This window comes from Microtus oregoni, unplaced genomic scaffold (genome assembly GCF_018167655.1).
Source record: "Microtus oregoni isolate MIOR12 unplaced genomic scaffold, Mior012 000005F_ref0000423, whole genome shotgun sequence".
Classification (NCBI taxonomy): Eukaryota; Metazoa; Chordata; class Mammalia; order Rodentia; family Cricetidae; genus Microtus; species Microtus oregoni.
Window position 1 is genome coordinate 4,199,459 of NW_024543064.1, and position 24,933 is coordinate 4,224,391.

At 55.4% G+C, this 24,933-nt stretch overlaps 1 protein-coding gene across 3 annotated transcripts in view; it reads right to left on the bottom strand.

Annotated features, from left to right (window-relative positions):
- Window positions 1–24,933, bottom strand: part of Chd5 (chromodomain helicase DNA binding protein 5) — a 53,383-nt gene that overhangs the window by 5,100 nt on the left and 23,350 nt on the right. For 2 of the 3 annotated variants that reach the window (XM_041651573.1, XM_041651571.1), the window contains exons 8-38: window positions 24,564–24,730; window positions 24,253–24,474; window positions 22,402–22,608; window positions 21,967–22,178; window positions 19,389–19,520; window positions 19,191–19,299; window positions 18,152–18,343; window positions 17,859–18,059; window positions 15,875–16,012; window positions 15,668–15,789; window positions 14,750–14,923; window positions 14,256–14,397; window positions 12,718–12,849; window positions 10,467–10,584; window positions 9,749–9,873; window positions 8,754–8,985; window positions 8,476–8,586; window positions 8,030–8,202; window positions 7,220–7,394; window positions 6,816–6,908; window positions 6,545–6,633; window positions 6,200–6,333; window positions 5,663–5,807; window positions 5,158–5,317; window positions 4,631–4,710; window positions 4,269–4,401; window positions 3,101–3,178; window positions 2,460–2,597; window positions 2,126–2,234; window positions 1,442–1,574; window positions 924–1,119 (exon numbers count right to left, since the gene is read on the bottom strand). In XM_041651573.1, coding sequence (XP_041507507.1) covers window positions 924–1,119; window positions 1,442–1,574; window positions 2,126–2,234; window positions 2,460–2,597; window positions 3,101–3,178; window positions 4,269–4,401; window positions 4,631–4,710; window positions 5,158–5,317; window positions 5,663–5,807; window positions 6,200–6,333; window positions 6,545–6,633; window positions 6,816–6,908; window positions 7,220–7,394; window positions 8,030–8,202; window positions 8,476–8,586; window positions 8,754–8,985; window positions 9,749–9,873; window positions 10,467–10,584; window positions 12,718–12,849; window positions 14,256–14,397; window positions 14,750–14,923; window positions 15,668–15,789; window positions 15,875–16,012; window positions 17,859–18,059; window positions 18,152–18,343; window positions 19,191–19,299; window positions 19,389–19,520; window positions 21,967–22,178; window positions 22,402–22,608; window positions 24,253–24,474; window positions 24,564–24,730 — 4,572 coding nt within the window. The remainder of the gene's footprint in view (window positions 1–923; window positions 1,120–1,441; window positions 1,575–2,125; window positions 2,235–2,459; window positions 2,598–3,100; window positions 3,179–4,268; window positions 4,402–4,630; window positions 4,711–5,157; window positions 5,318–5,662; window positions 5,808–6,199; window positions 6,334–6,544; window positions 6,634–6,815; window positions 6,909–7,219; window positions 7,395–8,029; window positions 8,203–8,475; window positions 8,587–8,753; window positions 8,986–9,748; window positions 9,874–10,466; window positions 10,585–12,717; window positions 12,850–14,255; window positions 14,398–14,749; window positions 14,924–15,667; window positions 15,790–15,874; window positions 16,013–17,858; window positions 18,060–18,151; window positions 18,344–19,190; window positions 19,300–19,388; window positions 19,521–21,966; window positions 22,179–22,401; window positions 22,609–24,252; window positions 24,475–24,563; window positions 24,731–24,933) is intronic. The other variant, XM_041651572.1, reaches the window with a different exon arrangement.

The following is a 24,933-nucleotide window of genomic DNA, read 5'->3' on the forward strand; positions in this document are numbered from 1 at the left end:
CAGGGTTTGCAAGAAAAACTCCTTCAAGGGCCCCTCCTGGCAGAAAAGAACTCCAGACACTTGGCCTGAGATTCCCTCTCTGGGTGGCCAGCGACCCCACCGACACTAGGTCACAACTAGGTCACTAGGGCCCACAAACTGTAGCGGCCTGGACCAGCCCTTCACATATGAGCGAGCATGGACCAGCCCTTCACATATGAGCGAGCATGGACCAGCCCTTCACATATGAGCGGGCATGGACCAGCCCTTCACATATGAGCGAGCATGGACCAGCCCTTCACATATGAGCGAGCATGGACCAGCCCTTCACATATGAGCGAGCATGGACCAGCCCTTCACATATGAGCGAGCATGGACCAGTCCTTCACATATGAGCGAGCATGGACCAGCCCTTCACATATGAGCGAGCATGGGCCAGCCCTTCACATATGAGTGAGCATGGACCAGCCCTTCACATATGAGCAAAGTATCAGTCATACCATTTCCATTCTGGGCTGTCCCCTGCCCACAAGGAGCCTGGGAGCCCCCAGACCAGCAGAGATCTGGAGTGAGATTCAAAGGAGACATTGGACAAATTGTCCCCCTGCTTAAATTCCAGTGCCCTTGCCCCAAGATGGAGGCACTTAAGATGCATTGCTCCAGGCACAGGACTCACTCACCCTTGTGCGGGACGATGTGAGCATTACCTCTGTGCAACCTACCCAACCTGTGCCCTCCTTGTTGGCCTTTCTGTGGAGGGCTTAAAGGGGGGACCTCTTCCCTGCAGGCGAAATGAGATACGGGGACAGAGCTGCACCCTTCTGGTCCCAGAGGCCTCACGCTCTGGGTATCCTGTCAGCACCTCCAGTGGAGGCCGAGCATGCTCCTTGGGCAGGATGGTGGCTCCAGGCTGCACCCAGAGGTGGGGAACAGGGCTCACTCACCCTTGTGAAGGACGGCATTGGCAGGCTTATTCCCGGCAAGCGACTCCTTAGATAGGTGCTGGTGGCTCTCAGCAAGGCACTCCACCTCTGCCAGGCGCGCATTTAGAGCCATGGCGGGGTGGTTGGGATCCTGGGTCATGTTGAGGTACGCAGCCCTCCGGAGCTGTTCCTCGATCACCAGTGCCTGCTCCAGCAGCTGGGGGTGGGAGGGGTGTGAAGGGACAGCACTGACCCGGCCCCTCCTCCCACTGGCACCTCCAGAAGTTGAGGCTCTGGGCTGGCCTCTTCCTTCCCCCCTAGCCTGATCTACTGGCCTTAGGAACCTTTCACAAACTGAGTTCTCTAATCCCATCCCCTGGACAGTGGGGGATGGGCACATCCTGAGGCATCCCCTGAGCAGTGGGGGATGCTCACACACTGGGGCCTTGCCAGCATGGGTTGACTGATTCCTTAGAGGAGAGCCTGGCGCAGGTCTAGGTGCAGGGATGGGTGGGGAGATAACACCCCTGAAAGCCTACCTTGAACCTGCGGGCCAGAAACTTGTTCTTCATTTCCAAGTAGTTACCCTTGTGGATCTCAGACTTAAAGGGCTCATTGAGGATCATGTACCGCGGGTCATTCTGAATGTCCTGCCAGCGGGCATAGCCATGCCTGGGGGGTACAGTTAAGGGCAAAGCTGGCCACAGGAAAGAGGGGCTGGACAGGAGGGGTGAGGTGGAAACAACCAGGGTCCCAGCTTGCTGTCTGTGTGCAGCCAGGCAAGTCACAGACTCAGCTTCAAGACAATCGTGCTGGTAGCAATGACAACAGTGGCAGTAGCGGGCACTGACCGGCAGCAGGCAGGGAGGGCACTGAGGCCTCCGAGTGTTGACTCTATCCCAACACCCCAGATGGACAGATGCAAGTCCCAACCCCTGGAGCCTAGGAATGTGGCCTTCATCCAGATTTGGTCAAGAAGGGTTCAGACTAGATGAGGAGGAGCCTAAATCCCAGTGATTGTGCAGGGGAAGTTGACTGGGGGAAGACACAGACAGACAGACAGACAGACAGACAGACAGCAGAACATGACAGAGAGACACAGAGCCCGGTCAAGGAGTGTCAAGATTATGGGCAATCATCAGAAGCTGGGAGAAGAAGGCCTGGAGGTCCCGAGGACCAGAGAGGCAGACCAGAGTCATCCCAGCTTGACTGACCAAGGATACGTCACGATGCCTGCCAGCAGCCAGTAGTCATGGCGGCGGTGCCAGATTTCGTAGATTTTTCCTGAGGACACAGCGGCCCGTTCCTCATTCTGCCACAGTGTGTGCAATTCTGAAGAAAGTAGCCGAAATGAGCAGAATGAAAGGTTTCCCCCAGCCCTGGCTTGCTCAGCACCCGCCATCACCCAGGCTCAGAGGTGCATTGCTCCAGTATTGCTAAGAAGGACATAGCAGACTGATACCAACCATTCATACCCCAGAATAAAGTCACCATCTGCCCAGACTCCTGGGAAGTGAGACCAACAGCCCAGCCCTGTCTACTGCTCCACCTCGGTACCTGTGAAGCCCCCATCTGCAATGTTGAACATGAATTTGAATTTCCCGTTCTTGTCTTCTTTCTTCCCCTCCTCATCTTCCTCTCTGCCACCGTTTTGCTGTGTCTCCACGGGCTCCTTCTCCTCAACCTTGGAGTCATCTGGTAGGGAGCAAACAGGCCATGTTGACTGTCTCTATAGGAGGCATTACCCAAAGCCCTCTTCCTGCCACGCACTGGGAGCCCCAAAGACAAGCAGAACATATGTCTGTCCTCCATGTGCCTGTCACACATAGAAACTTAAAAGGAAAAGGGCCAAGGACCCTCTCTTTCCACCCTGAGCAGGTTCTGGGCCCTAGCACCCCTCCCCTGCCACACCCTCGGCAAAGAGCAGAAGAGCACCATAAAGGGAGAGAGAATTCAGGTTCAGAGATGATAGACGCCCCAGGGCTCTGACCAGAGCGGAAATGCGGAAAGCTGAGCCACAGATGTTCTGTGACCAGCACAGGTGGAGGGAGGAGGGAAGTGGGATGAGTCTGCTCCCTGGAAGAAGAGCCCTCCTGATTGGAGGAACTTGCAAGCCCGGGCTCCTGTCCACTGGTCTGGGGAGAGCACCCGGACACTGACCAGGAGATGGATGGCAGAGAACAGGAAGCAGCACCCACCTGGCCTGAAATCGCCGCTGTGACTTGGGCTTGACTCCAGCTTGACTGGAATGGGCTCCTTGTCTGGCAGCACTTCCTCTGCAAAACAAGGGGGGCCCCCTGTTCATCAGAGGTGCTAGTCAGGGTACAACAGACAAGGCCTAGAGCACTCCCTGGGTGGGAGGGCTGGCCTCTCCCACAAAGCACCATCTTCAGCCCTGCTCCTACCAAACATCACATGTCAGACAAAGTAAGTGCATGTCGTGTGTGTGTGTGTGTGTGTGTGTGTGTGTGTGTGTGTATGTGGAAAGGAGCGTTGCACATGCGTGTGAAGGCCAGAGGTTGATGTTCAATGTCACCCTTGTGACCATCACCTCATTTCTGGAGACAGAGCCTCATTACTCGTGGGTTCAGGCAGACTGGCCAGCAAACCCTGGGGTTACCCACATGTGCTGTATTTGGGATTTGGTTGGTTGTGGGGGGAGGGCTGGCTGGGGTTGGGTTTTGTTTCTGTTCTTGTTTTGTTTATTGGTGTTTTCTGCTTTTGCCTTTGCTCTGTATGGGTGACAGAAACCCTGAACCATCTCCCAACCTCTCAAAGTAAACGTTAGAGCCAAATCTATCTAGAGGGATGGTGATTATTACAGACCACTAGAACTACTAGAAGCTTCTTCAGCAGAAAAACACTAAACACCAAAACGAATATCTGCCTAACGACACAATCTGGCATGATACTGACCCTGCAATCAGAGTGAGGTTTTGGCACAGTCTCTCAAGAAGTGATTGGTCATAGCAAATACCAATGAGGACATTAAAGCACAACCTTCGCCGTCTAATTAACAAGCTCTGCCTAATGACCTGAAGTGTGTAAGAACCTCACATCCAACTGCCTTCTTCCAGTCTACACGAGGCATTTACTAACTCCGGTCCTGTTAAACCAGAAGCAAGTTTGACAGTATCCGGATGGACTCACGTTTTCAAACAAGAATCCAAGTGAGTTGGAACCCATAATCAAAACATAACCCAAGTGCCCCAAACTCTCAGTGACAGGGTGAAAGTCTGCATATAGACGCCTTGCCCTTCCCAACAGCAGGGCTAGCATCCAGGCATGGTAAACAGACTCGGGGAGTGTGGTCCAGTGACCTCCCGGGGGCTGCAGAGGTCACATGCTGTGCTGAGAACGCCCTACCTTTCAGTGGCTGCTCGGGTGAGCCCTGGGCCTTCTCCGCCTCCTCCATCCTCTCCTCTCGAGCTCTGTCCTTGCTGTCTGAGTTCTGGTGCTTGTCTTCACCTTCTCCTCTGTCCAGCACAGTTGGCAGGGCCTAGAAGGACAAGCTAGGGGCTGCAGGACCTGAGTCAGCAGGGATGCTTGGCAGGGACTATGCACTGGGCTGGAGTCTTCAACCCTAGATGTCCCTCCTTGTTCCCTGCCTGGTCCCCCTAGGCCCAGCGACTGGAACTGGGAACCAGGAAGGCCTGGGTTCTGCCGAGCTGGGCCAGACCAAGCTCCACCCACATTTTCCACAGCCCAGCCACCAGCAGCTTTCATACCTGGATTTCCTGGGGCTTCTTTGGCTTCTGCATGCCTGCCTCCTTCTCATCCATGTAGCCCAGCTGGGCTTCCATTTTGTCTGCAACATTAAGAGAAAGAGGTGAGACGGGGGCATAGACAGGACAAAGGAGCAGGGCAGGGAAGGGCATGTCAGATGAGAGCCTCACAGTGCTCCACAGTGGGAGACAAATACAGAATAGGGCTCCAGGCCTAAAATTCAGGCCCTTGTAGGACCTCGGGCCTAGTGAGGCCACCATCGCAATTGCCCTCCAGAAGCAGGGGAAGGAGGGTGTGACCCAGGGCTGGGTTTCTTCTCGGGGTGAGTCCAGCAGGACCCACTAGCCAGTTGCTTTAGAAAGACAGGTTGCATGGCATGCACGGGAGTGAAATCTCAAGGCTAAAAGGAAGGAAAAGCCTCCAACAAGATGTTGTGGGGTGGTGGGACTCTCACTTTGAGGGTTACACTGAAGGCTTGGCCCACCTCCCATGACCCTAGATCTCTCCCAGGCTCGCCCTGAGGCCAAACCTGGCAGGCCCAGTGGGGCTGCTGGGAGCTGTGCAGGGCTGGCAGGCACGGGTGTGTTGGGATCCGAGGAGATAACCTCGCAGGGCTTCTTGCCCTCCGGTCCCTCGGGGACCAGATCTGGGGTGCTGTACTTCCCATTGACATGTTCAAACTCCTGCACCTGGAGCAGTCAGAGGAGATGAAAGGACAGGAGTGACTCTCGGAGGCAGCCCCCAGGACAGTGTTGCAGGCTCAGGTGCTGCTGTGCCTAAGGCTAGCCAGGACAGATGTGCTTTTGACCCAACTTCTGCCAGTGGCCCCCCTCTCCCTAGAACTCACCCTTCTGGCCTCATCCTCCCCCACTTCCCCCTGGAAGGCTCCTCTAGTCTGTTCCTTTTGTCTGAGTGGCTGTGTGACCTGAACCAGGCACTTGTCCCTCGGCAGCAGACTCCCCCCCACCCCCCATCAGAGGCAGTGCTCGGGGCCACATGCCAGCCAGAAGGCTAGGAGAGGCTTACTCACCCACCTTCTTCCTAACCAGCGACATGACCCCAATACGCGTGAGCACATGCTGCCTGGACAGGCCCTCCCGGGGTACACCGTCTGCGAAGGTCTCTGCGCCGTCTGCCCCTGGCTCACACAGGTGCCGCATGAAGAGGGACACATAGGCTCTGGGGTGGGGAGGACTGAGGCTCAGGGAGTGAGGGGAGGCTGGCAGAACCCCCAGAGATGGAATCCTCCACCACAACGTGCCTTGAGAGCGGGCCTGCTGGGGCCAGGCCTCTGGAAAGGTAGGGGAGCCTCCTTGACAGGGGACCCATCTCACATACTCCTGGCCCTGGATGGCCCAACCTCACTATCCCAGAGTTTGGGCAGGAGGACTGGGGCCAGTGTTTTCTATGAATCAGCCCTACCCAACATACCACACCCAAAGATTTTGATAATCAGGCAAATTCTGGACACCTTTGACCAGGAGGTAGCAAGCACTGTTCACTAGCGGGCCCACTCCACGGGGACCAGAAGCCACACCCTCCTGGATCACCACCACACTGGGACCCTTTACCTAAATTCCTTCTCAGTCTTCCCGCGAAGGTCCCGCACCAGCCAGTGGGAGTTGAAGGCGTCCTGGGGGGGCATGCCCCAGCGCATGATGGCATTCAAAAAAGCCTTCCTCTGTCTGGCATTGAAGCCCAGAACCTGGCCAGGGTGGAGAAGGGGCGTGATCTCAGGTTAGATGGACCGAACTGGTGGCTAGGGGAGGGAAATCACGGAAAAACTGATCCCACACGGTCTCTCTCAGCTTCACCTCAGCGTGACCCCTGAGCCTGGGAAACCCCTCGGTTCCTCCGGACCCCGGGGGGCTGTAAGGAGTAGGGCTGGGAGGGACCAAGGAACAGGCAGAGCCCACCTCAATGTTGCCTCCAACGCGAGCCAGAAGAGGCGGCAGGGGCTTGTCCCTGTCACTCTTCAGCTGCCTCCTAGACTGTCGCCGTCCACCTGGAGAACAACCCGCCACGGACCCTCAGGCTGGTGTGGAAGGGTCCCACCAGCATACTCAAAACAGCAAGACCCTCGGGACGACCTCCCGCAGCTCCCCGTGGGGCAGCGCAGCCCAGCCTCAACTGGCCGTCAGTCCCCACGGCACGATGGCAGCCCAGGTCACCCACACTAATACTCACTCTGCCCTTCGGGTCTCTCCTCAAAGTCCTCGTCCTCATCCTCAGAGCCGATGGAATACTCGGACTGATTGTCCGAGAGCTCATCCTGCCACTCTGTAGGCAGTCAGCAGAGGGTCCTTGTGCACCCCGGGGCCAAGCCAAACCCCTCCCCAGCCTAGTCACAGCCACGACAATGACAATGGCCTGTAGGTGACCTCACTCGGGAATTGCCTTGCTATCTGCCGGTTTCACAGCTGGAAAAAAGACTTGTGGAGACTCGCCCTCACTGCAACACTGAAGCCACCGGACTGATAGCCATCTTGTCCCCAAACCCACACCTGCCTGCCCTTTCCCCCAGTGCAGTATCTGCCACACGCCCCACCTGCTCCAGCCAATGTAGGAATGCCCCTGCTCACCACACGCACCCTGGTCCTCCTGGGAGGCGTCATTGTAGTTGACTTGCTTTCGGATGCGTTTGCCCTTGCCCAGGTTGCGGGCCAAGTCCTCCTGCTGCTGCTCGTAGTGGTGACGTAGCAGCTTTTCCCAGTAGTCAGGGTCCACATTCTCCTCCTGCTTAATCACCTCCCGCTCGACCTCCTCCTGGGGATGCACATGTGGGGGAGAGCTGGGCACACACAGTTGCTTTGGCCACACCTCACCCACCTTCACAGACCCATGGGGAAGGGGGGGGGCTTGCCTACTCCAGAGAGCCCTCCCTGATCTCTCCAGCCCTAGCTTGTCTTCCGCCCCTTGTCACTCCACAGGGAGGTACACCCTGGCCTCCCTAGGAAACTCTGGTACCCAAAACACTGCCCTCAGGGTTCATGGTTTTATATTTGTGTTTTGTTTTGCTTTGTTGTTTTGGGTTGGTTGGTTGGTTTTGGTTTTTTGAGGCAGGGTTTCTCTGTGTATCCAAGGCTGTCCTGGAACTCATTCTGTAGACCATGCCAGCCTCAAATTCAGAGATCCTCCTGCCTCTGACTCCTGAGCACTAGGGTTAAAGGCAGGCAACACCATTGCCCAGCTGGGTTCATGGTTTTAAAGGGAACTATAACCAATGCCCAGGTTTGCAAGGAGGATGGCTGGAGCCAATGGGAGGGATGAGGCGGCAATTGGGCTTTTCAAGACACAGGAGGGAGATGAGGTAGAATGTTCTAGAACAGGACGAGACAGAGGCATGGAGTGGGGCTGGAGGGTGGAGCTGCAAGGGGCAGTGTGGCACCTGATGGCCTTACCACGCCGTCCTCCTCGCGGACCACGTACTGTGCCACCTTGAAGGAGCTCAGGTATTCATTCATGTTCTGTAGCTCCGTGTCATCTGTGGCATCCTGGTTCCGATCCAGCAGCTTGGATATGGCCGCATCATCATAGTGGATCACGCTGCTGTCTTCCACGTCCTTGTTGTCACCTGAGGGGTGAGCACGGGACAGCATGTGGACACAAATGTGGGTGCTCAGGTCTAACCTCAGGGCACCTTCCTGAGGTGCTGGGGTGAAGAGGTTGGGGCCCAGGCGAGGAGGCTACACCATAACCCAAGCAGGTGTGACAGTTCCTCCCTGCCTACCCATAGCCTATCGTGGACAAGCAAACAAGGAGCTACAGGCAGCAGAGGATCCCTTCCTGTCCAGGAGCAGCCGCTTGACGAAACAAAAGGCAGTGGGTGACTCAGGTGGACCCCTACCTGGTGGGGTACTGCCATGCTTTTTCTTGGCTCCGGCTGCCAAAGATCCGCCCTTGGAGGACTGTACATCAGGGATGGGTGTGGCAGGCCTCTGACCCTGGGACATCATGCCTGAAAGGGAGAAGGGGAGGGACACTGGACCAGGGCACTGAGAGACTGTAGGGTTGGTGGTCAACAAGCAGAGATGCAACCCTAACCCACTCTGGGGGTATCCCAGGCTGGGAGTAGAGAAGAAGACAGGAACCCTGGGTTCACACCCCTATGGAAGGGAGGCTCACCCTCCACATCGTCCTTGAAGAGCTCCTCCGTGCCAAACTTAAGGATGTCATCCAGCTCCTGCTTGGTCATCGAGCCTGACTTGGAGCCCAGGCCAGGTCGCACCACCAGGTGAGTGAGCATCATCTTGCGCTTGGCCACCTGAGTGATGCGCTCCTCCACAGAGGCCCGGGTCACAAAGCGGTAGATCATCACCTTCTTGTTCTGCCCGATGCGATGAGCACGGCTAAAGGCCTGGAGGAGACTGCAGCTCAGCACCCAGGCTTGACTCGGGGCTCCGGGCCACCGCTGGGTGCACCAGGAAGGACCATACGGACTCGGGGCTCTGGGCCACCGCTGGGTGCACCAGGAAGGACCATACGGACTCGGGGCTCTGGGCCACCGCTGGGTGCACCAGGAAGGACCATACGGACTCGGGGCTCCGGGCCACCGCTGGGTGCACCAGGAAGGACCATACGGGAAGCCCGTGGTCATGCAAGGGGCGACCTGACCGCACGGGGAGGGGCGCACACTTCAGCATCCAGCAGCACTGTGGCCAACAGCCAGTTGCCTAGCATGGGGACCTAGGTGTGACTCGAGGAATGCGAGGGCGTGTCCAGGAACAGTGTTCTGCATGCCTGATGGACTCCAATGCTGGATTACAGGAAGGTGGGCCACATCTCACTGAGTGTCGAGTGATAACGGGACAGTAAAGACGTGTGCTGGAAACACAGCAGCCTTGGAGGGCAGCAAGGCCTGGGAACCGGCCTGGAGGGTATGCCTGGGACACCATTGTGTCTCTATATGACATGGCCCTGGTGTGTTGATGTATATGATGCACAAGTGTGTGTGCACCCCAAATTGTCCAAGTGTATCATGTCCTGCCCCAAAGGGACGGGAGAACAATGGGTGGCTCTATTTCTCCATACCAGCAGGGCACAGTACCACAGACATGAAGGGACACGGAGGGGAGAAAGGACAGAGGTGCCGAGGGTACAATAAGAGGTTAGGTGTAGACCTGGATGTCATTGTGTGGGTTCCAGTCCGAGTCGTAAATGATAACTGTGTCCGCTGTGGCCAGATTGATGCCCAGGCCACCGGCACGTGTTGAGAGCAGGAAGCAGAACTGCTGGGCCCCAGGAGCTGAGAAAGAGGCCAACGGGCAAAGATGAGTTAGTGGGCACACCTGGGCAGGGGTCAGGTAGCACACAGGAGGGCAGGAATCAGGGTAAAGGTCCCCTGGCAGAGGGAAGGGAAGAGGCTGTGATCCCAGAGCAGCGGCCACATCACCATCGGCTGGGCTCATGCAACCCTGCAGATGCTGGGCTCTGGCCAAGTTGGCAGGAGCCAGAATGAGAAAGAAGCCAGCTTTCAAGGCCCAGATGGGTATCAGCCAAGGAAGGCCAGCCAGTTCGCAGCACGTGGCATTTTCTTCCCATTCTGCCTTCTTCTTGTCCATCTCTAACACTGCTTAGAGAACTTTTCTATCTGCTGAGTCACCTTAGAACCCCACAGACCACAAAACGTGCCTGGCATGATGGTACACATGTAACCCAGCCGTGGGAGACTGAGGCAGGAGGATGGTGAGCTAGAGGTAAGCCTGAGCTATAGAGTGAGACCTTAAGAAGATAAGGACAACAGTTGTGGCCTATGCAAGGCAGCTTGGGAAGCACTGTTAACTGAACTGTCAGGCTAAGACCCCCGGAGACACAGGGTCCCTTGAGAGGGGCAGGTACCATTGAATCTGTCGATGGCCTCTTGCCGGAGGCCCCCAGTGATGCCCCCGTCGATCCGCTCATACTTGTAGCCTTCATACTCCAGGAAGTCCTCCAAGAGGTCCAACATCTTAGTCATCTACAAAATACATGGATTCATGAGTGGCTGCTACCAACCCAGGACCCCACCATGGGTAAGAGAACTCCAGAGTAGCAGGACATGCCCAAAGCAGGCCTGCTGAAAAGATGCAGTCCCCAAACTCACCTCTCACCCACCACCATCTATTCTCAGAGCATGGAGGAGTGGGGCACATGTAGTCCCAGGCACAAGCCTCTGGTTCACTCACACTTCCCCAAAAGAGAGCCTCTGCCGGCATCCAACACTCTGCAGGCCCCATGCTTCCTTCTCCCCACAACTGCCACCTCTTTTGTTATATTTCCAATGTTACCTCCCACAAGGCACTCCCTCCGAGCTCCCAGAGTCCTTTCTGGTCCCCTCCAGTCTTTAAATAGTTCAGCTATATGGGACTACCGGCAGACATCCTCCCGCAAAGTATGGGGATTTGGATACTGCCCTCCACCACCCGCTGATATTGGTAAGTCTGAGGGTTAGGTCCCTCCCTTCTCCAAGGTTCTGAGCCTGAGTTGCTCTCCCAAGCTGGTGTCCAGGGCCTGGCCTATCGGTTTGGACCCTGCTTATTCTTCCACGGCACACTTCAGACCTGAAACTGCAGTTTTTCTCCGGTCTACCAATATGACTTTCACAATTTCTCGGCGCTTCCTCTGCAGTTCCTGGAAGTGTCTCCCCAGACATCCTCCACCCTTTCTCATCTGTCTCTAATCTTCTCTGTGATGCATGCTGGGAAATTCCTCAGCCTCGGGTTCCAGTTCTTCAGTGTTCTTTCAATGGGTGAGAGTTTTCACTCAGTCTGACAAAATTTTTCTTTCGATGTCTAAACTCCTTTGCATTTTTAATCATTTTTTATTTATGTGCACATGTGTTCGCATGTGGGTATGATGTGCACATGCACACAGGTGCCTGCAGAGGCCAGAGAGGACATCTGATACCCTGGAAATGGGCTTCCAGGAAGTGACAAGCTGCCTGCTGTGGGTGCTGGTCCTCTGAAAGAGCAGCAGGCATTTTTCACCGCTGAGCCGTCCCTCCAGCCCCTCTGTTCTGATCTGCTGTCTCTTACCCTGTCTCTTCCTGCTTATATCTAATCTCTTTCTTAACTTTCAAATATCCAAAAATGCATAGTTTTTTCCCAGGGTATTCTCTCTTCATTTGAGTTCTAATTATTGTTTTATGGGATGGATGCAGATAAGTTCCTGAAGAGTTTGGGGGTATGGGTTTATCAGATCACACAGATGGGAGGGCCACGCCCCTATCATGTCTCCTCGGGTACATTTTCTGTCACCACAGTTTCCACAACTTGGGCTCCTAGGGTCTTCACCCTGACTCATGTTTTGTGGCAGAAATGGTGTCAGCGGAGAAAAAGGATGCTGCCCACAGCTACCATCTAGTCCAGTTACAGTCACAGGCCTGGCCTTCCTCCAGGGACTCTGCACCCACTTCCCACCCCAGCTTGCAGCCAGAGGCAGCAGGTACCAGCAATCATTTACCTTCGACATTTTGTATGGGAGAGCAGAACCCCACACTCACACACTGAGAAACAGCCTCGCTCAGTCCCACCCCGGGTAAGTGTTTTTAGTCCTAGGACCCTCACCACTGTCCCAGCCTCCAACCCAGACCTGACCATCAATTTGGGCAAATGTCTCAAGTTGTCTTTCCCCCTCCAAACCAGGCATTTGAGGGAAGAGCTTATACGTTCGTTCCTCTCTTGTGCCCAGAAACCGGACTGAAACATGATGAGCCGAACAAAGAGCAGAGGAAGAGGGACAAAACCATTGAAGCTGGGTGGTCCTGCATACTCAGAAAGTGATGTCACCAGTGGACCCCCAAGAGAGGTGCTCCTGGAGCTGCCCCCATTGTGGGGTCCTCCCAGACCAACTTCAGGACCCTGCCTTAATGAACCAAGTCCCAGGGGTGAAAAGAGGCTGAACACAAGAGAGGGGCTCACACCAGCCTGGACACACAGGCCAGAGGGACAGGTACAGGGAGATGAGATGGGAGAATATGCTGGTCTCTATAGCAACCAGAACCAGTCTCCATGAGCTTGGTACCCAGATGTGTCGTGTAAGGGCTCAGAGGCCTTCAGCCCACAGTCAGGCTGACTCCCCTGTAGACATGTGCTGGCTCAGGGGTACCTACCTGGGAGAAGATCAGCACTCGATGTCCTTCATCCCGCAGCTTCTTGAGCATCTTCTGCAGCAGCATGAGCTTCCCCGAAGACTTGACCAGGGAGCTGCCATCATAGGAGCCATTGGGCAATACGGGGGCCTCCTGTGGGCACAGCACAGCAGAGCCTTGGTGAGCTCTCCCTCTGGCTTGGCACTAAAGAAACTGTCGTGATGAACAAGTGGCTGGCCATAGGCCACCTGCTCATCTGCACTACTGCGCACAGAGTACAAATGCAAGGGGCTCAATGGTGCGGGTCACACAGAGCCTGGCTCCAGACACATGCTTAAGCCTGGCTCAGGTCTGCCAGCCTTACTCCCGGCCTAGTACTGAAAGGAAGCTCAGGGACCTTCCCGCAGAAACACCCTGGAAGGTGTGTCCAACCGGGCCAGCTCTGCCCATCTCTGACCCCAGATGGGCAAGTCGATCTAAAGGCAGATCCCAGAAGATTCCTGAGTCACACCAAATCACAAGAACCTCCAGGGGCCCACAGTGAGGTCACCCCAATGCAGCCACATGCCCTGCTCTGCAGTAATGGGGAAGACGTGACTACAGAGGATGAGTTAGAACCCAAAGGGCGGTGATGGGGTGGTGACCAGCGATGCCCATTGAGTGCCCAGTCCTCGGGTCTCTGTGAAGGGTCTCCCCTGAACCTGTCCAGGGTCTTTGTGGGATGATGTCACCTCTGCTTCATTTGACAAAGGATAGCCTGAGGCTCCATGAGGAGCATCTACTTTCTGTGATCACAACTCTGGGCTGGATGAATTCCAGAGTCCAGAATCTCACTCACTGCTGCCGCTCAGATTCACCCAGGATAAACTAACTCCCTTGGGGACAGAGTGAAGCTGGGTCAGCCCTTCGAGCTCTCTGGAGGCCCAGTGCTGAGGCTGGGAAGGCTTTGGGGTCACTGGTTAGGAAGAAATGACCTGGGGCCAAGAAGTAGGCAGAGGCAGCTTCCAAAACTGTCCCCCAGCACCAAAGGGACAGGATGAAGACACATGTCACCTCTGGCATTCATTCTCAGGAAGGAATGGAGGACCGGGGGCCAAAGCACCTAGCCATGGGCACTTCCATACAGACCACAAGAAACCTGCCACAGCAGCCAGGAACCTAAACAATGGTCACAGGGAATACACATGATTCCACACCACATTGTCCACAGGGAACACATCATGACTACCATAAAGAACCTACCATGGTACTTATAGCCATGGCAGTCACTGGGGCCTGTATGGTAGTCATAGAGAACCCACTGTGGCAGCCACAGGGACCTACCATGACCATGGGGAACTTTACCATAGTAGGCATTTGAGATCTGCCATGATGACCAGAGGTCATCACAATCGCCACAGGAAACAAAACAGCCAGTAGAGACCCATCATGATGGCCACAGAGAACCCACTAGAACACAAGAAACCCAACCAAGCAACAATGGAAACATGTCCTGATGACCGTGAGGAACCCAACACAGTGCCCAATGGGACCCGCTATGATGGCCACAGGGAACCCACCACGGCGGCCACGGGGAAGAGGTATGGGTGGTTGCAGCACTTCTTCAGGTCCATCATGATGTTGAGCAGAGACACCTGGTTGCCGCCCCCCTTGGAGTTGAGTGCCTCGAAGTTCCGTGTGAGGATGAACTTGTAGTACTTCCTGCAGCAGGGTGTGGGACAAGATTGGCTGGAGGCCCCAGACGCCACCAGACTCCTAGAGGGGCAGGCACCATGTGCAGAGTAGCACAGGAAACCTTCCCATAGGGCACAGGCTGCCCAGCAAGCCAATGGGAGACAGTGCTAGAACTTGGGCAGCCTGATTCTAGTCACTGCAGTTCACGAATGGGGAAGGAGATGCAGTGAGCAAGGCCTCGGTGGGCAAGCAGCCCTCCTGCCAACCCCAGAAAATGGTCCGGAAAGCCAGATGGGGCCTGCGGGAAGGGGTGGCTGAGGACATAAGACCAGGAAGTGGGCCAGTTGCTGCCGGATGGAGCCGAGCCTCCATCACTCACTTCTGCATCTGGCTCAGCTCCACACGGACGATCAGCTCTGTCTTGGCCGGCATGTTCTTGAACACATCGGCCTTGAGCCTCCGGAGCATGTGCGGCCCCAGCAGGTCGTGCAGTTTTTTGATCTGGTCTTCTTTGGAGATGTCAGCAAACTCCTCCAGGAAGCCTTCCAGATTGCTGCAACAAAGAGCTAGGATAAAAACCAGCCGAGTAGACCACAGCCCTCTGCAGAGGAATCGGGACCAGGGAGGACGAGCACAGGGCCCCAGCCAGCAGAGGCCAAAGGCTCAGACTGTCTCAGCCTGCATGACACATGTCACAGTTCTCTGCCACATGGGATCCTTCTCCACCCTCACAGCTCCTCTGCGTATGAGTTCCCAGAGATGATCCAGACTACAGGAAAGGAGACCAAGGCTGACGAATGTCAAGGTCACGTGGTTCAGCATGCCACAGCCTGCCCCTTGGATCAACATTCAAAACAGGACCCTCCTTCCTGCGCCCTCTCTGCAATTCTGAGCAGGCCAACTGGAATTAAACCCAGATGAGAAGCAGGGCGCCATCTTTGCTCCCACCTCCACCTCTGCTTGCCATCACTGTGCTCACATGGATCACGTGTGTGTCACTGTGGGTGATAGGAGCCAGGGGTAGGCAGAGGGACACAAGGTAGGAACCAGGAGAAGCCCCAGGGCCTTCTGGGACAGTGCTGAAGGAAGCCCTGTTTGCTTGGCCGGCTGTAACTTCCCCAGGGAAGGTGAACGCGGAGCCTGTCCCACACAGGGTTATCATAGCATACTGCCCACACTCTCATCTCACTCATGGGGAAACTGAGGTCCCCAAGCAGCTCTCAGAGTCAGCAAAAGGCATCTGCCAGGCCTTCACAGGGATGCAACCCATCACTCCTGGTCAGGCTCAGGGACTCACTTGAACCTCTCTGGAGTCAGGAAGTTGAGGAGATGGAATAGCTCTTCCAGGTTGTTCTGGAGGGGCGTCCCTGTCAGCAGCAGCTTGTAGTCAATCTTGTAGCTATTCAAGACCCTAAAGAACTTTGGGGAGAGGGGAGGAGCTGTCAGGAATCACAGGGCAGCAGCCACACAGAGAGGCCTAAATCCCACAGTCAGTGCCTCCTACCTTGGACTGGTTGTTCTTGAGCCGGTGGGCCTCGTCCACCACAAGGCAGGCCCACTCGATGGAGCCCAGGATGGCTTGGTCGATGGTGATGAGCTCATAGGAGGTGAGCAGCACATGGAATTTGATCTGCACTTCCTTCTGTGGGAGAGACAAGGACGTGAAGGAGGCAGCAGGGACAGAGTAGACCCAAGGACAGTGGAGAAAGTATTAGTGGGAACCCCACGAGCATCCTGAGGAGTCCTGGAGGGACCACACTGGCACCAGGCATTTCACGTACAAAGCACAATGCCCCAGAGAAGGTGTTGTTGCAGAAGATGTTCCACATCCATGCATGTATGCAAACCATCTTGGGTGGAAAATGTTTAAGGATATAATTGCTACCAGGGCACCAGGGCCGGGAAGATGGCTCAGTGGGTAAACATGGAAGATTGCAGTGTGGGTTTTCCACATCAAGCCAGACACAGTAGCATAGGCCTGTCTCAGGCCTGCAATCCTGAGACAGACGGGGAAGATAGGAATCCCAAGTCGGGCCAGCTATCCCGGTGTATACGACAATGAGGCCTTATCTCAAATGGTGTCTGTGGTGTGAGTGCGGGGTATGTAGGCCAGGATGTCCATGTGGACCAGAGGACAACCTTGGGAGTCAGCTCTCTGCTTGCTGAAATCCTCTCTTTTGTTCCTGCCAGGCTGCGTACACCAGGCCACGTAGCCTGCAACTTTTTTAGGATCGTTTTATTTACTCTTCGAGAATTTCCCACAATATACTTTCATATTCTTTCCCATCTCCCCACTCCTCCCAGATCCTCTCCCGTCACCCTACTCACCCAATGTCATGGTCTTTCATTCTCAAACAAACATGGAGTCTGGTTGGTTGGCCAGCTACTCCTGAGTGTGAAGCCTGACCCGTGGCTCGTACCCTCAGTGTCCCCGCATTGAACACTGACTGTCCCTCTTCCGGCAGCTAGCTTCCTGGTTAGAGGCGGGGCTTTGTGCCCACTTCTCTGTGCTGATTTGTGTGGCTTGAGCTTATGGTGGTCCTGTGTGGTCTCTGTGAGTTAACCTATCTGTCCTGGCGCATCTAGAAAATGCTGTTGTGGGGGCTCCTAGAACCCCCTCTTCCACACAGACTCCTGAGCCCCGAAGGCAAGCCTGGGTAGCTAGCTATTCTGCCTTTGCCTCTCATTCTGTCCTAAGAGTTCTGGAATCACAGGCACAGATTCCCATAGCTGGCTTTTTTAAACACGAATTCCAAGAAGGAAACACACGCTCAGGCTCACACAGCACGCCCTTTTACCCACAGAGTCATCCAGTGAGCCTGGCTTTTACAAGTGCCAACTGTCACCCCCTGTTCCCGAGAGCGTCTGGGTCACAGCGGCCCAGTGACAAGACCCCCTGGGGACTGAAGCACAATGAGAACACCAAGAGGCTGTGCCCACTGTTTACTAATTCTTGGGCCTCTCAAAAGCCCTGCTGGCTGGAGCTGCCGGCTCCATTCCATTGAGCAGGCTATGAGGCACAGCTGTGTGTCATGACCCCCACACAGCTGGGAGCCAGGGTAAACACTGCCTCTCCATTCACAGCCACCTGAACACTTTTATTCCTTGTTTGGAACAAGACTTGGCAGGTAGGAGTTATTGGCTAACATATGAGCTGCTCTCAATCCGACATGAGCGGCGTCTTTAAGAGAGGAACCACACCCAAGGAGAAGGATACCAGGTAACAACAGAGGCGGGGACAGAGAAAAGCAGCCACAAGCCAGGCAGTTCTCAGACGCAATAAGTCGGAAGAGGTGGAAAAGACGGATGCCCCCTGGGGCCTCGGAGGGAGTCTAGCTGACCAGCTGACTTCCAGGTAGTCCGAAGCAGCTCTGCAGAGCCAAGCATCCGTTAATGATGCTCCATAACACAGGAAAACTGGGATATTGGCCCCCCAGGCTGGGCTCAGTAGCCCCAGAGCAGATGTGTGGGGTAAAGGCAGCGCTCACCTTCATGCGAAATACTTTCTTCCCACCCCGAATGGCGTTGTCCTCGAAGGAAAACTCGTTCTCCCGGATCACCGAGCGGCTCTCCTTGTCCCCCGTGTAGGTGACCACGTAAAAGTCAGGCGCCCACATCTCAAACTCACGTTCCCAGTTGATGATGGTGGACAGGGGCGCGCTGACCAGGTAAGGCCCCTTGGAGTGGCCCTGCAGAGAGAGCCTGAGGTGGTGAAGCTGGCTGCCAGTAGATGGCGCCAGACCCCGCCTGCCCAGACCCACTTGCCCTCCTGCCTGCCCACCTCCTTGTACAGGGAATAGAGAAACACAATGGTCTGCACCGTCTTGCCCAAACCCATCTCGTCAGCCAGGATAGTGTCGGTGCCCTGGGCCCAGGAGAAACGTAACCAGTTGAGGCCCTCCAGCTGGTAAGGGTGCAGCGTGCCTCCTGTGGAGTCGATGTACCACGGCTGTTTGTCGAACTTGACTGTGGGCTGCGGGAGAGGAGGCAAGAATCAGACACATCCTCAACCCTGGGCCACCAGAGTCAACCCTCCAGGCCTTTGCAGGCACAGTTCCTTCTGACTAAGATGCCTCCCCTCTCTGTGCCTTCTTCACTCAGTGTAGGGTCTGACCTAGAATGTCTCTCCTTCCAAGACACACCCCCTGGCTCCCTGCCCTAACACAAGCCCCTGCATGGCCTCTCACCAGCAAGTCACTTCTGTGCCCCCTTCTGTCCTCTATCTCCATGTTACTTTCCTAATAAGGTCCTCCCAATGGCCTATGTCCCCATCATGGGCCCTGGTCTTCTTGGTTTTTGGTTGTTGTTGTTGTTACTTCTGGGTTGGTTGTTTGTTTTTTAGATAAGTCTCCTGTAGTCCAAGGTAGGCTCAAACACAACTGTATACCTGAGGATGACCCTGAACTTCTGATTCTCCTGCCTCCAACTCCTGAGTGTTGAGCTCAAAGGCATGGCCCACCACACTCAGTTCAAGCCACACTAACAACCAAGCCCAAGGGCCTAGACATGCTAGGCAAGCAAGCAGTCTACAAACTGAGCTATATCCCAGCCCAAGGCGGCCTTCTTCAAACATGCCCAAGGGGTCCAGCATGGTGGGGTTTGTCTTTAATCCCAGAACCCAAGAGGCAGAATCAGATGAAGCCCTGAGTTCCACACCAATAGGATCTTCCCACTGACCCACACAGCCCCAGTGTCACTGACAATAGCCAGTCACAAAGGCCTGGGGAAGGGCCCCTGACAGACCACCTCCCTGTACCGCCAAGCCCAGGGTGGGGAAGCTGGCAGTCCGGCACTACTGTTTCCTCCATCTCTCCACTCACATCCACAATGGGCGTCTCTGGGGGCTTCTCCTGCTTATCATCCTTCAGTTTCTTGCCCTTCTTGATCAGCCTCTTGGGGAGCCGGGCATCCTCTCCCAGCATCAGCTCCCTGGGTAGAAGCGTCAGACTCAGAGAGCAAAACTCAAGCCAAGAGGGGGGGCCCAGCACCTCCCACCTGGCTGCCAGCACTCAGCACACCTGTGGCCCCAATAGGCCTGCTTCAGGTTGTCATAGTAGGGGATATCGATGTCATCAATCTCCCAGGTGCACTGGTCGTAGGATAAATCCTTCCACTTGATCAGGTAATGCACGTCCCCCTTCTTGTCAAAACTGCAGCACAGGAGGCAGAAGATTGGGGGAGACACATTGCATAGGTTCTAGGCAGGGCCCCCACATAAAATGCCAATCCATTAATATCCATGGTGTCCTAGTGTTCTGGGCCCAACCAGAAGGAATGCCGCAGGGCAGGAGCCCTAGGGAGTTGGAGTAGCTTGCCCAAGGCCACACAGCTTGTAGAAAGAGAAGAAAATGTGGAGAAAGCAGCAGATGCATGGAGACGGGGACAAACGGGAGGCTGTGCTGACAGAGAGCTAAGAAGCAGAACTGGTGTCCTTCCCAGTCTCCACTGAAGGGGTAAGTCCACCCTCTATGTAATCTGAACCCAGGAAATGACGTCACACACAATCTGGACACAGTGAATGACGCCATGAATCTCCCTGCTGCTCAGAGACTTCATTTTCTAAGGTAAAATTTCAAAGCGTTTTGCGTATTGGCCCAGGGTGAGGGTCCTTCCCTACAGAGCAGACAAAGAGTCAATATTCCCTGCAGGTAGGGACAGCCTCTCCTAAAGGTCCCCAGGGACATGAGCACCCAGTGACCACACCCCACAGTGGACATTGGAAGACCCCTCAAGGTCTCCTGCTTGATCCGAGTAGGTAGATGCAGCAGCCAGGCCAGGAGAGCCCAGCAAAGCCAGGGGACCTTGGCACCCCTAAATGGAAAGGGTGAGGGCAAATGGATTGGGGAGCTGTGGCTGCACGTGGCCTGGAGACCAGGAAGAGCAAGGCCAATTCCCGGTCACCATGGAAACCAGTGACTTATTCTCAACAAATAATTGGCTGTTATGCACACCCTGGGAGAGTCACCGGCTCCTCTTTGGGGGTGCAGAGGAAACTGTCCTTTTTGTTTTAGCATGCATTTTAATAAAAAGGGGGGGCAGTCAATCCAAGACACACACAGCTCAGGTACCATCTGGGGTCTGGGAATGGGCAGGAGGTTAATAAGATGCATGTTTTCCTGGTCCCTCCAAACCACTCCAGCAAGGCCCAGCACCATGTCACATAAGGACCAGCTCAGAAGTCCATGGCCACGAAGGTTCTTAACCTCCTCTGCCCTCACGATAACAGGACCTGTGGTCGGGGACAGAGTGGGAAGGCCATCCAGCCCAAGCCAGAAGACAGAGAGCTGTGGCCAGGCAGGGAGTTCAGAACTCTAAGCTGCCACCATGTGACAGATACTCAGGGCTCTTCGCAAGGCCCGTGACCTGTCCTCCAGCCTAAGGCCAGGACTCAGCTACACCCTCCTGCTGGGCCTCCTTGCCCGCCCTGGCATCTCTGACTACTAAGCACCTGAGACTGTGCTTTAATGAAAGGTGGCACAGGGGTTAGGGACCCTGGCACAGAAAACACCAGTACTACCAAAGGACACCAGAACCCTGGCACAGAAAATACCAGTACTACCAAAGGACACCAGGACCCTGGCACAGAAAACACCAGTACTACCAAAGGACACCAGGTCCAGTTCCCAATCCTGCAGCCTCGGTTGTGTGGCCCTAGGCTGGTGACTTGGGCTTGCCGAAAACATTCTTTTCTTAAGATTTTTTTTTTTGAGTTGGACGTGCTGATGCACGCCCTTAATACCAGTGCTCGAGAGGCAGAGGCAGGCCTCTGGGAATTTAAGGCTGTCCTGGTCTATGTAGTAAGTTCCAGGACAGTCAAGGTCACATAACAAGACCTTGTCTCCAAAACAAAACAAAAACAATGTTTATTTTATGGACACATGTGAACCTGTGAATGCCTGCATGTATGTATGTATACCACATGTGTTCCTGGTGCCCACAGAGGTCAGAGGAGGTAGCTGATGACCCAGAACTGGCACCACAAGAAGTAGTGAGCTGCCTTACGGGAGCTGAGAACCTAACCCAGGTTCTTTGCAAGAACAGGTAGTGCACTCAACCACTGAGCCATCTCTCGAGCGAGAAAGGGGGAGGAAGGAAGGGAGACAGGATCTCTCTATGCAGCCCTGGCTGTCCTGGAACTGGCTGTGTAGACCAGGCTGGTCTTGAACTCACAGAGATCCGACTGCCTCTACCTCCCAAGTGCTAGGATTAAAGGTGTGCGCCACCATGCCAGCCCCATGTCAAGTATATTCTCGAATGTGCCTCTCGGAAGAGTAACACAGGCTAATCCTTTTTTTGGACCTGCTCGGCTCCCAGACTCATCCTGCTGACCCTCAATCCCTACTTTGGAAGGAGCCTGGGACCGCACAGGTCCCGCCCCACAGAGATCCTGTTTTGCACAAGTTTCACAGACTGTTCGCCACGTTTCCCTTCATTTGCACACCTCTGGGACTGTCCACGAGGATGTTGAGGGTACGCCTGTGCAAGGCAATGGCCCTCCTGGCTGGGCAGCCATATCACCTGCAGTTTCGTGTCTCTGCCCCTCCCCCTGCCCCACTGCACCCACCCCTGGCTCTGAAAGGCAAGCCTGGCCCTCACCTATGGTTCAGGATGCGGTGGACCATCATCCACTCGGGCTTGATGCCGTAGCGGTAGAAGCGCTCCTCCATCTTGGCATAGAGAGGGTCCTTGTTCTTCCTCTTCTCGCTCTTACCGTCCTCATCGCCGGAGCCATAATCAAAGGGCGGTGGCTCGTCCATATCGTTTTTTCTTTGGTAGTTGCGGTACATCACGGTGTGGTACAGCTCCAGCTGCTCACAGAGAAGGACAAATTAGGAAAGGGAGATGTACAGGGCCGCCCTCCCGGGTACCTGACCCAGCCCGTCAGCCCCCAGCCCTGGCCTAAGTGGGACAGGCTTCTCCTCAGAGCCATCCCCAGCTCCCACCCATGCCTGGGGAGGTGGGCTGCAAAGCACATGCCAGCCCATTCTTGCCCACCAAGCCAAGTATAACCACACCGTCTGGGTGTCTCACCTGTAGCTCCTTCACCCAGGAGCAGTGCCAGTAAGAGAGCCCGGCCCACTTGACAAAAAATTCTCTCTCAGGAATGCCCTCCAGAGGCTTGGGTGGGGGCATGCCTGGCTCCCCCTCTGGTCCTGGCAGTCCCACCATAAAGGGAGCTGGGGGTTCGGTCCACCTCCAGTGTAGGATCCGCTGGACTTTGCCCTTCAGTGGGGGACACTGTGGAGGACAGAGGGTGGCCCCAAATTTAGGGTTGGTCACAAGGTCCTACCTGAAGCTCCCAGGACAACTCGAGAGTGAGCTTCCTCAGAATCTGGCTTGTTAAACCATGATGGTGGAGCCCACTACGCACACAGGGCAGGAGATGACAAAATCCACTTAGCAAGGGAACAATCGAGCCTCTAGACTCCCCCATTCATATATCCACAGTTTACCTCCTGCCCTACGTGAAGCCCTAAGAATGATCGCATCATATTCTGACCCGCGAGCAGCCCCAGGAGAGGAACACTGCAGCCCTGGTCTTTTCATTCGCCCTGAGCAGGCCCACATGCACGCCTGTGCATCTGAGCTGGCTGGCACAAGAAGGCCAACTCTCCCTCAGCCCACACACACTCAGGCCCTAAGGGCCATGGGACGCCAGTGAGCTGCTGGCTGGCAGAGCAGAGCAATGTAACAGTCACACCTCAGCACCCACGCATACTCCGGGCCACCCTGAGACAGACTGCTGTGGCCATGACCCTCAAAAGGGCGGTTCTGAGCCCTAGATGGGCTGAGATAAGACATCTAGGGAGATGGCTCCGTCCGTGGAGGATAGGTCTCAGCTCTGCCGCCGTCCACCTGTGACCTAAGTACACATCCCATCAGTCTGTTTCCTTGCCTGTAAAAGTGGCCTCTCTTCCCCTGCCACAAAGGACTGTTGAACATGCAATGCGCACCACACACCCCAGAACCAATCCTACTCTGGCCTCAGGGCAAACAGCAAGGAGAAGGGGTGATACAGAAAGGCAGAGGGAGCTTCTTTGACTCCCTTCCCAGGCCACAGGCCCACCTGACTTCACCTCCTGCAGGGAGGAAGAGCGAGGTGATACCCCAAGGAGAGGCATTCTCAGGACAGCTAAGAAGGCTGCACCTGTCAAAGGGGCCACTCCGTCCCCTACACAGACAAGGACATACATACATACATACATAATACAGACACATAGCACAAGTCCAGGCGTATGCATGCACAAGACAGAAGGAAACTACATTAGAGCCCAGAACCTATGGGGTAGGGTATTCAGTAATGGGGGGACAGAACAACTCCACACATGGGACCTTCAGATGCCTACAGAGACTCGAGTCAGGGGATGAGAGGAGAGTGTGCCTCTGTCCCTTCATAAGCCGAGGCTCCAGGCTGTAGGGTCGCTACTCTGTCACTAACCCAGCCTGGGAACAACACCAGGTCCAGACTGGCTCAGGGATCTAATTCAAGTTCTGCTGCAGTGTGGTGTTGGGCAAGCCACTGTGCCTCCCTGCGCCTCGTTTTCCAGCTGGAGATGAGCTTGGATGTAGCTCCGTGGTGAGAGCTTGCCTGGCAGCCCCAAAATAATTTTTGAAAGTCAATTAAGGGATGGAGTTATAGTTCAGCGTGAGGCCTCTTAGGTTCAGCTCCCAGGAGGAACGCGAGGTTCTTAGCTCATAATAAATTCTTATAAATAGCCCTAAGGGGATTCAGGGCAGGCAGGTGAGGAGGTGGTGAGCGCGGTCCTCGAGAATGCGCTCGTTGGGGGCGTGGCCTGGACCAGCAAGGGCGGGCTCATGGCCTGGTGGGCGGGGCTACTTGGGCGGGGCGGGGCAGGGAGGGGCGGAAGGTGTAACACTCACAGTACAGCGCGGGCAGAGCCATTCACCGTTCGGGATCTCCGGCAGCGGAGGGTTGAGGCAGTGCAGATGGTAAGAGGAGGGACAGGCATCGCAACACAGGAGCTCGCCACCGTCCTTGCACACGCGGCAGAACTCCATGTGATCATCCTCCTCCTCCTCACAGCCGCCCTCCTCCTCTTCCTCATCATCGTCCTTCGGCTCCCATTGGATCCCCTCCTTCTCCTGTAGGTGGGGAGTCCAGGTGGTGAAGCTTGGGCCGGAGCCCTTCCCACAGACACCAACTCCAGTCCCGGACCTCGGCCACAGCTTACACAGTGCGGGCAGCTCCACTTGCCCTCTGGAGCCTTCTCCAGCTCTGGGTCCAGGCAGACCAGGTGGTACGCCCTCGGGCAAGTGTCACACAGAATGATCTCCCCACCCTGCTGGCACACTTCACAGTAGTCCTGGTGGTCTGTCTCATAGCCGTCACCGTCATCAACTGGAAGGGGGAAAGAGGCAACGATGGAGGCCTGCAGCACACAACCGTTTCCACTACCCCAGGCCAGACTGGCACCTGATAGGTGCTTAAATGATTTCAAGTGGGTGGTAGACAGACCAAAGGAGTGAAAAATTATTGGGGTTGGCTGTGAAGTATGAAGGTGGACAGAGATGGGTAAAAGATAAAGGAAGAAAGGAAAGAAG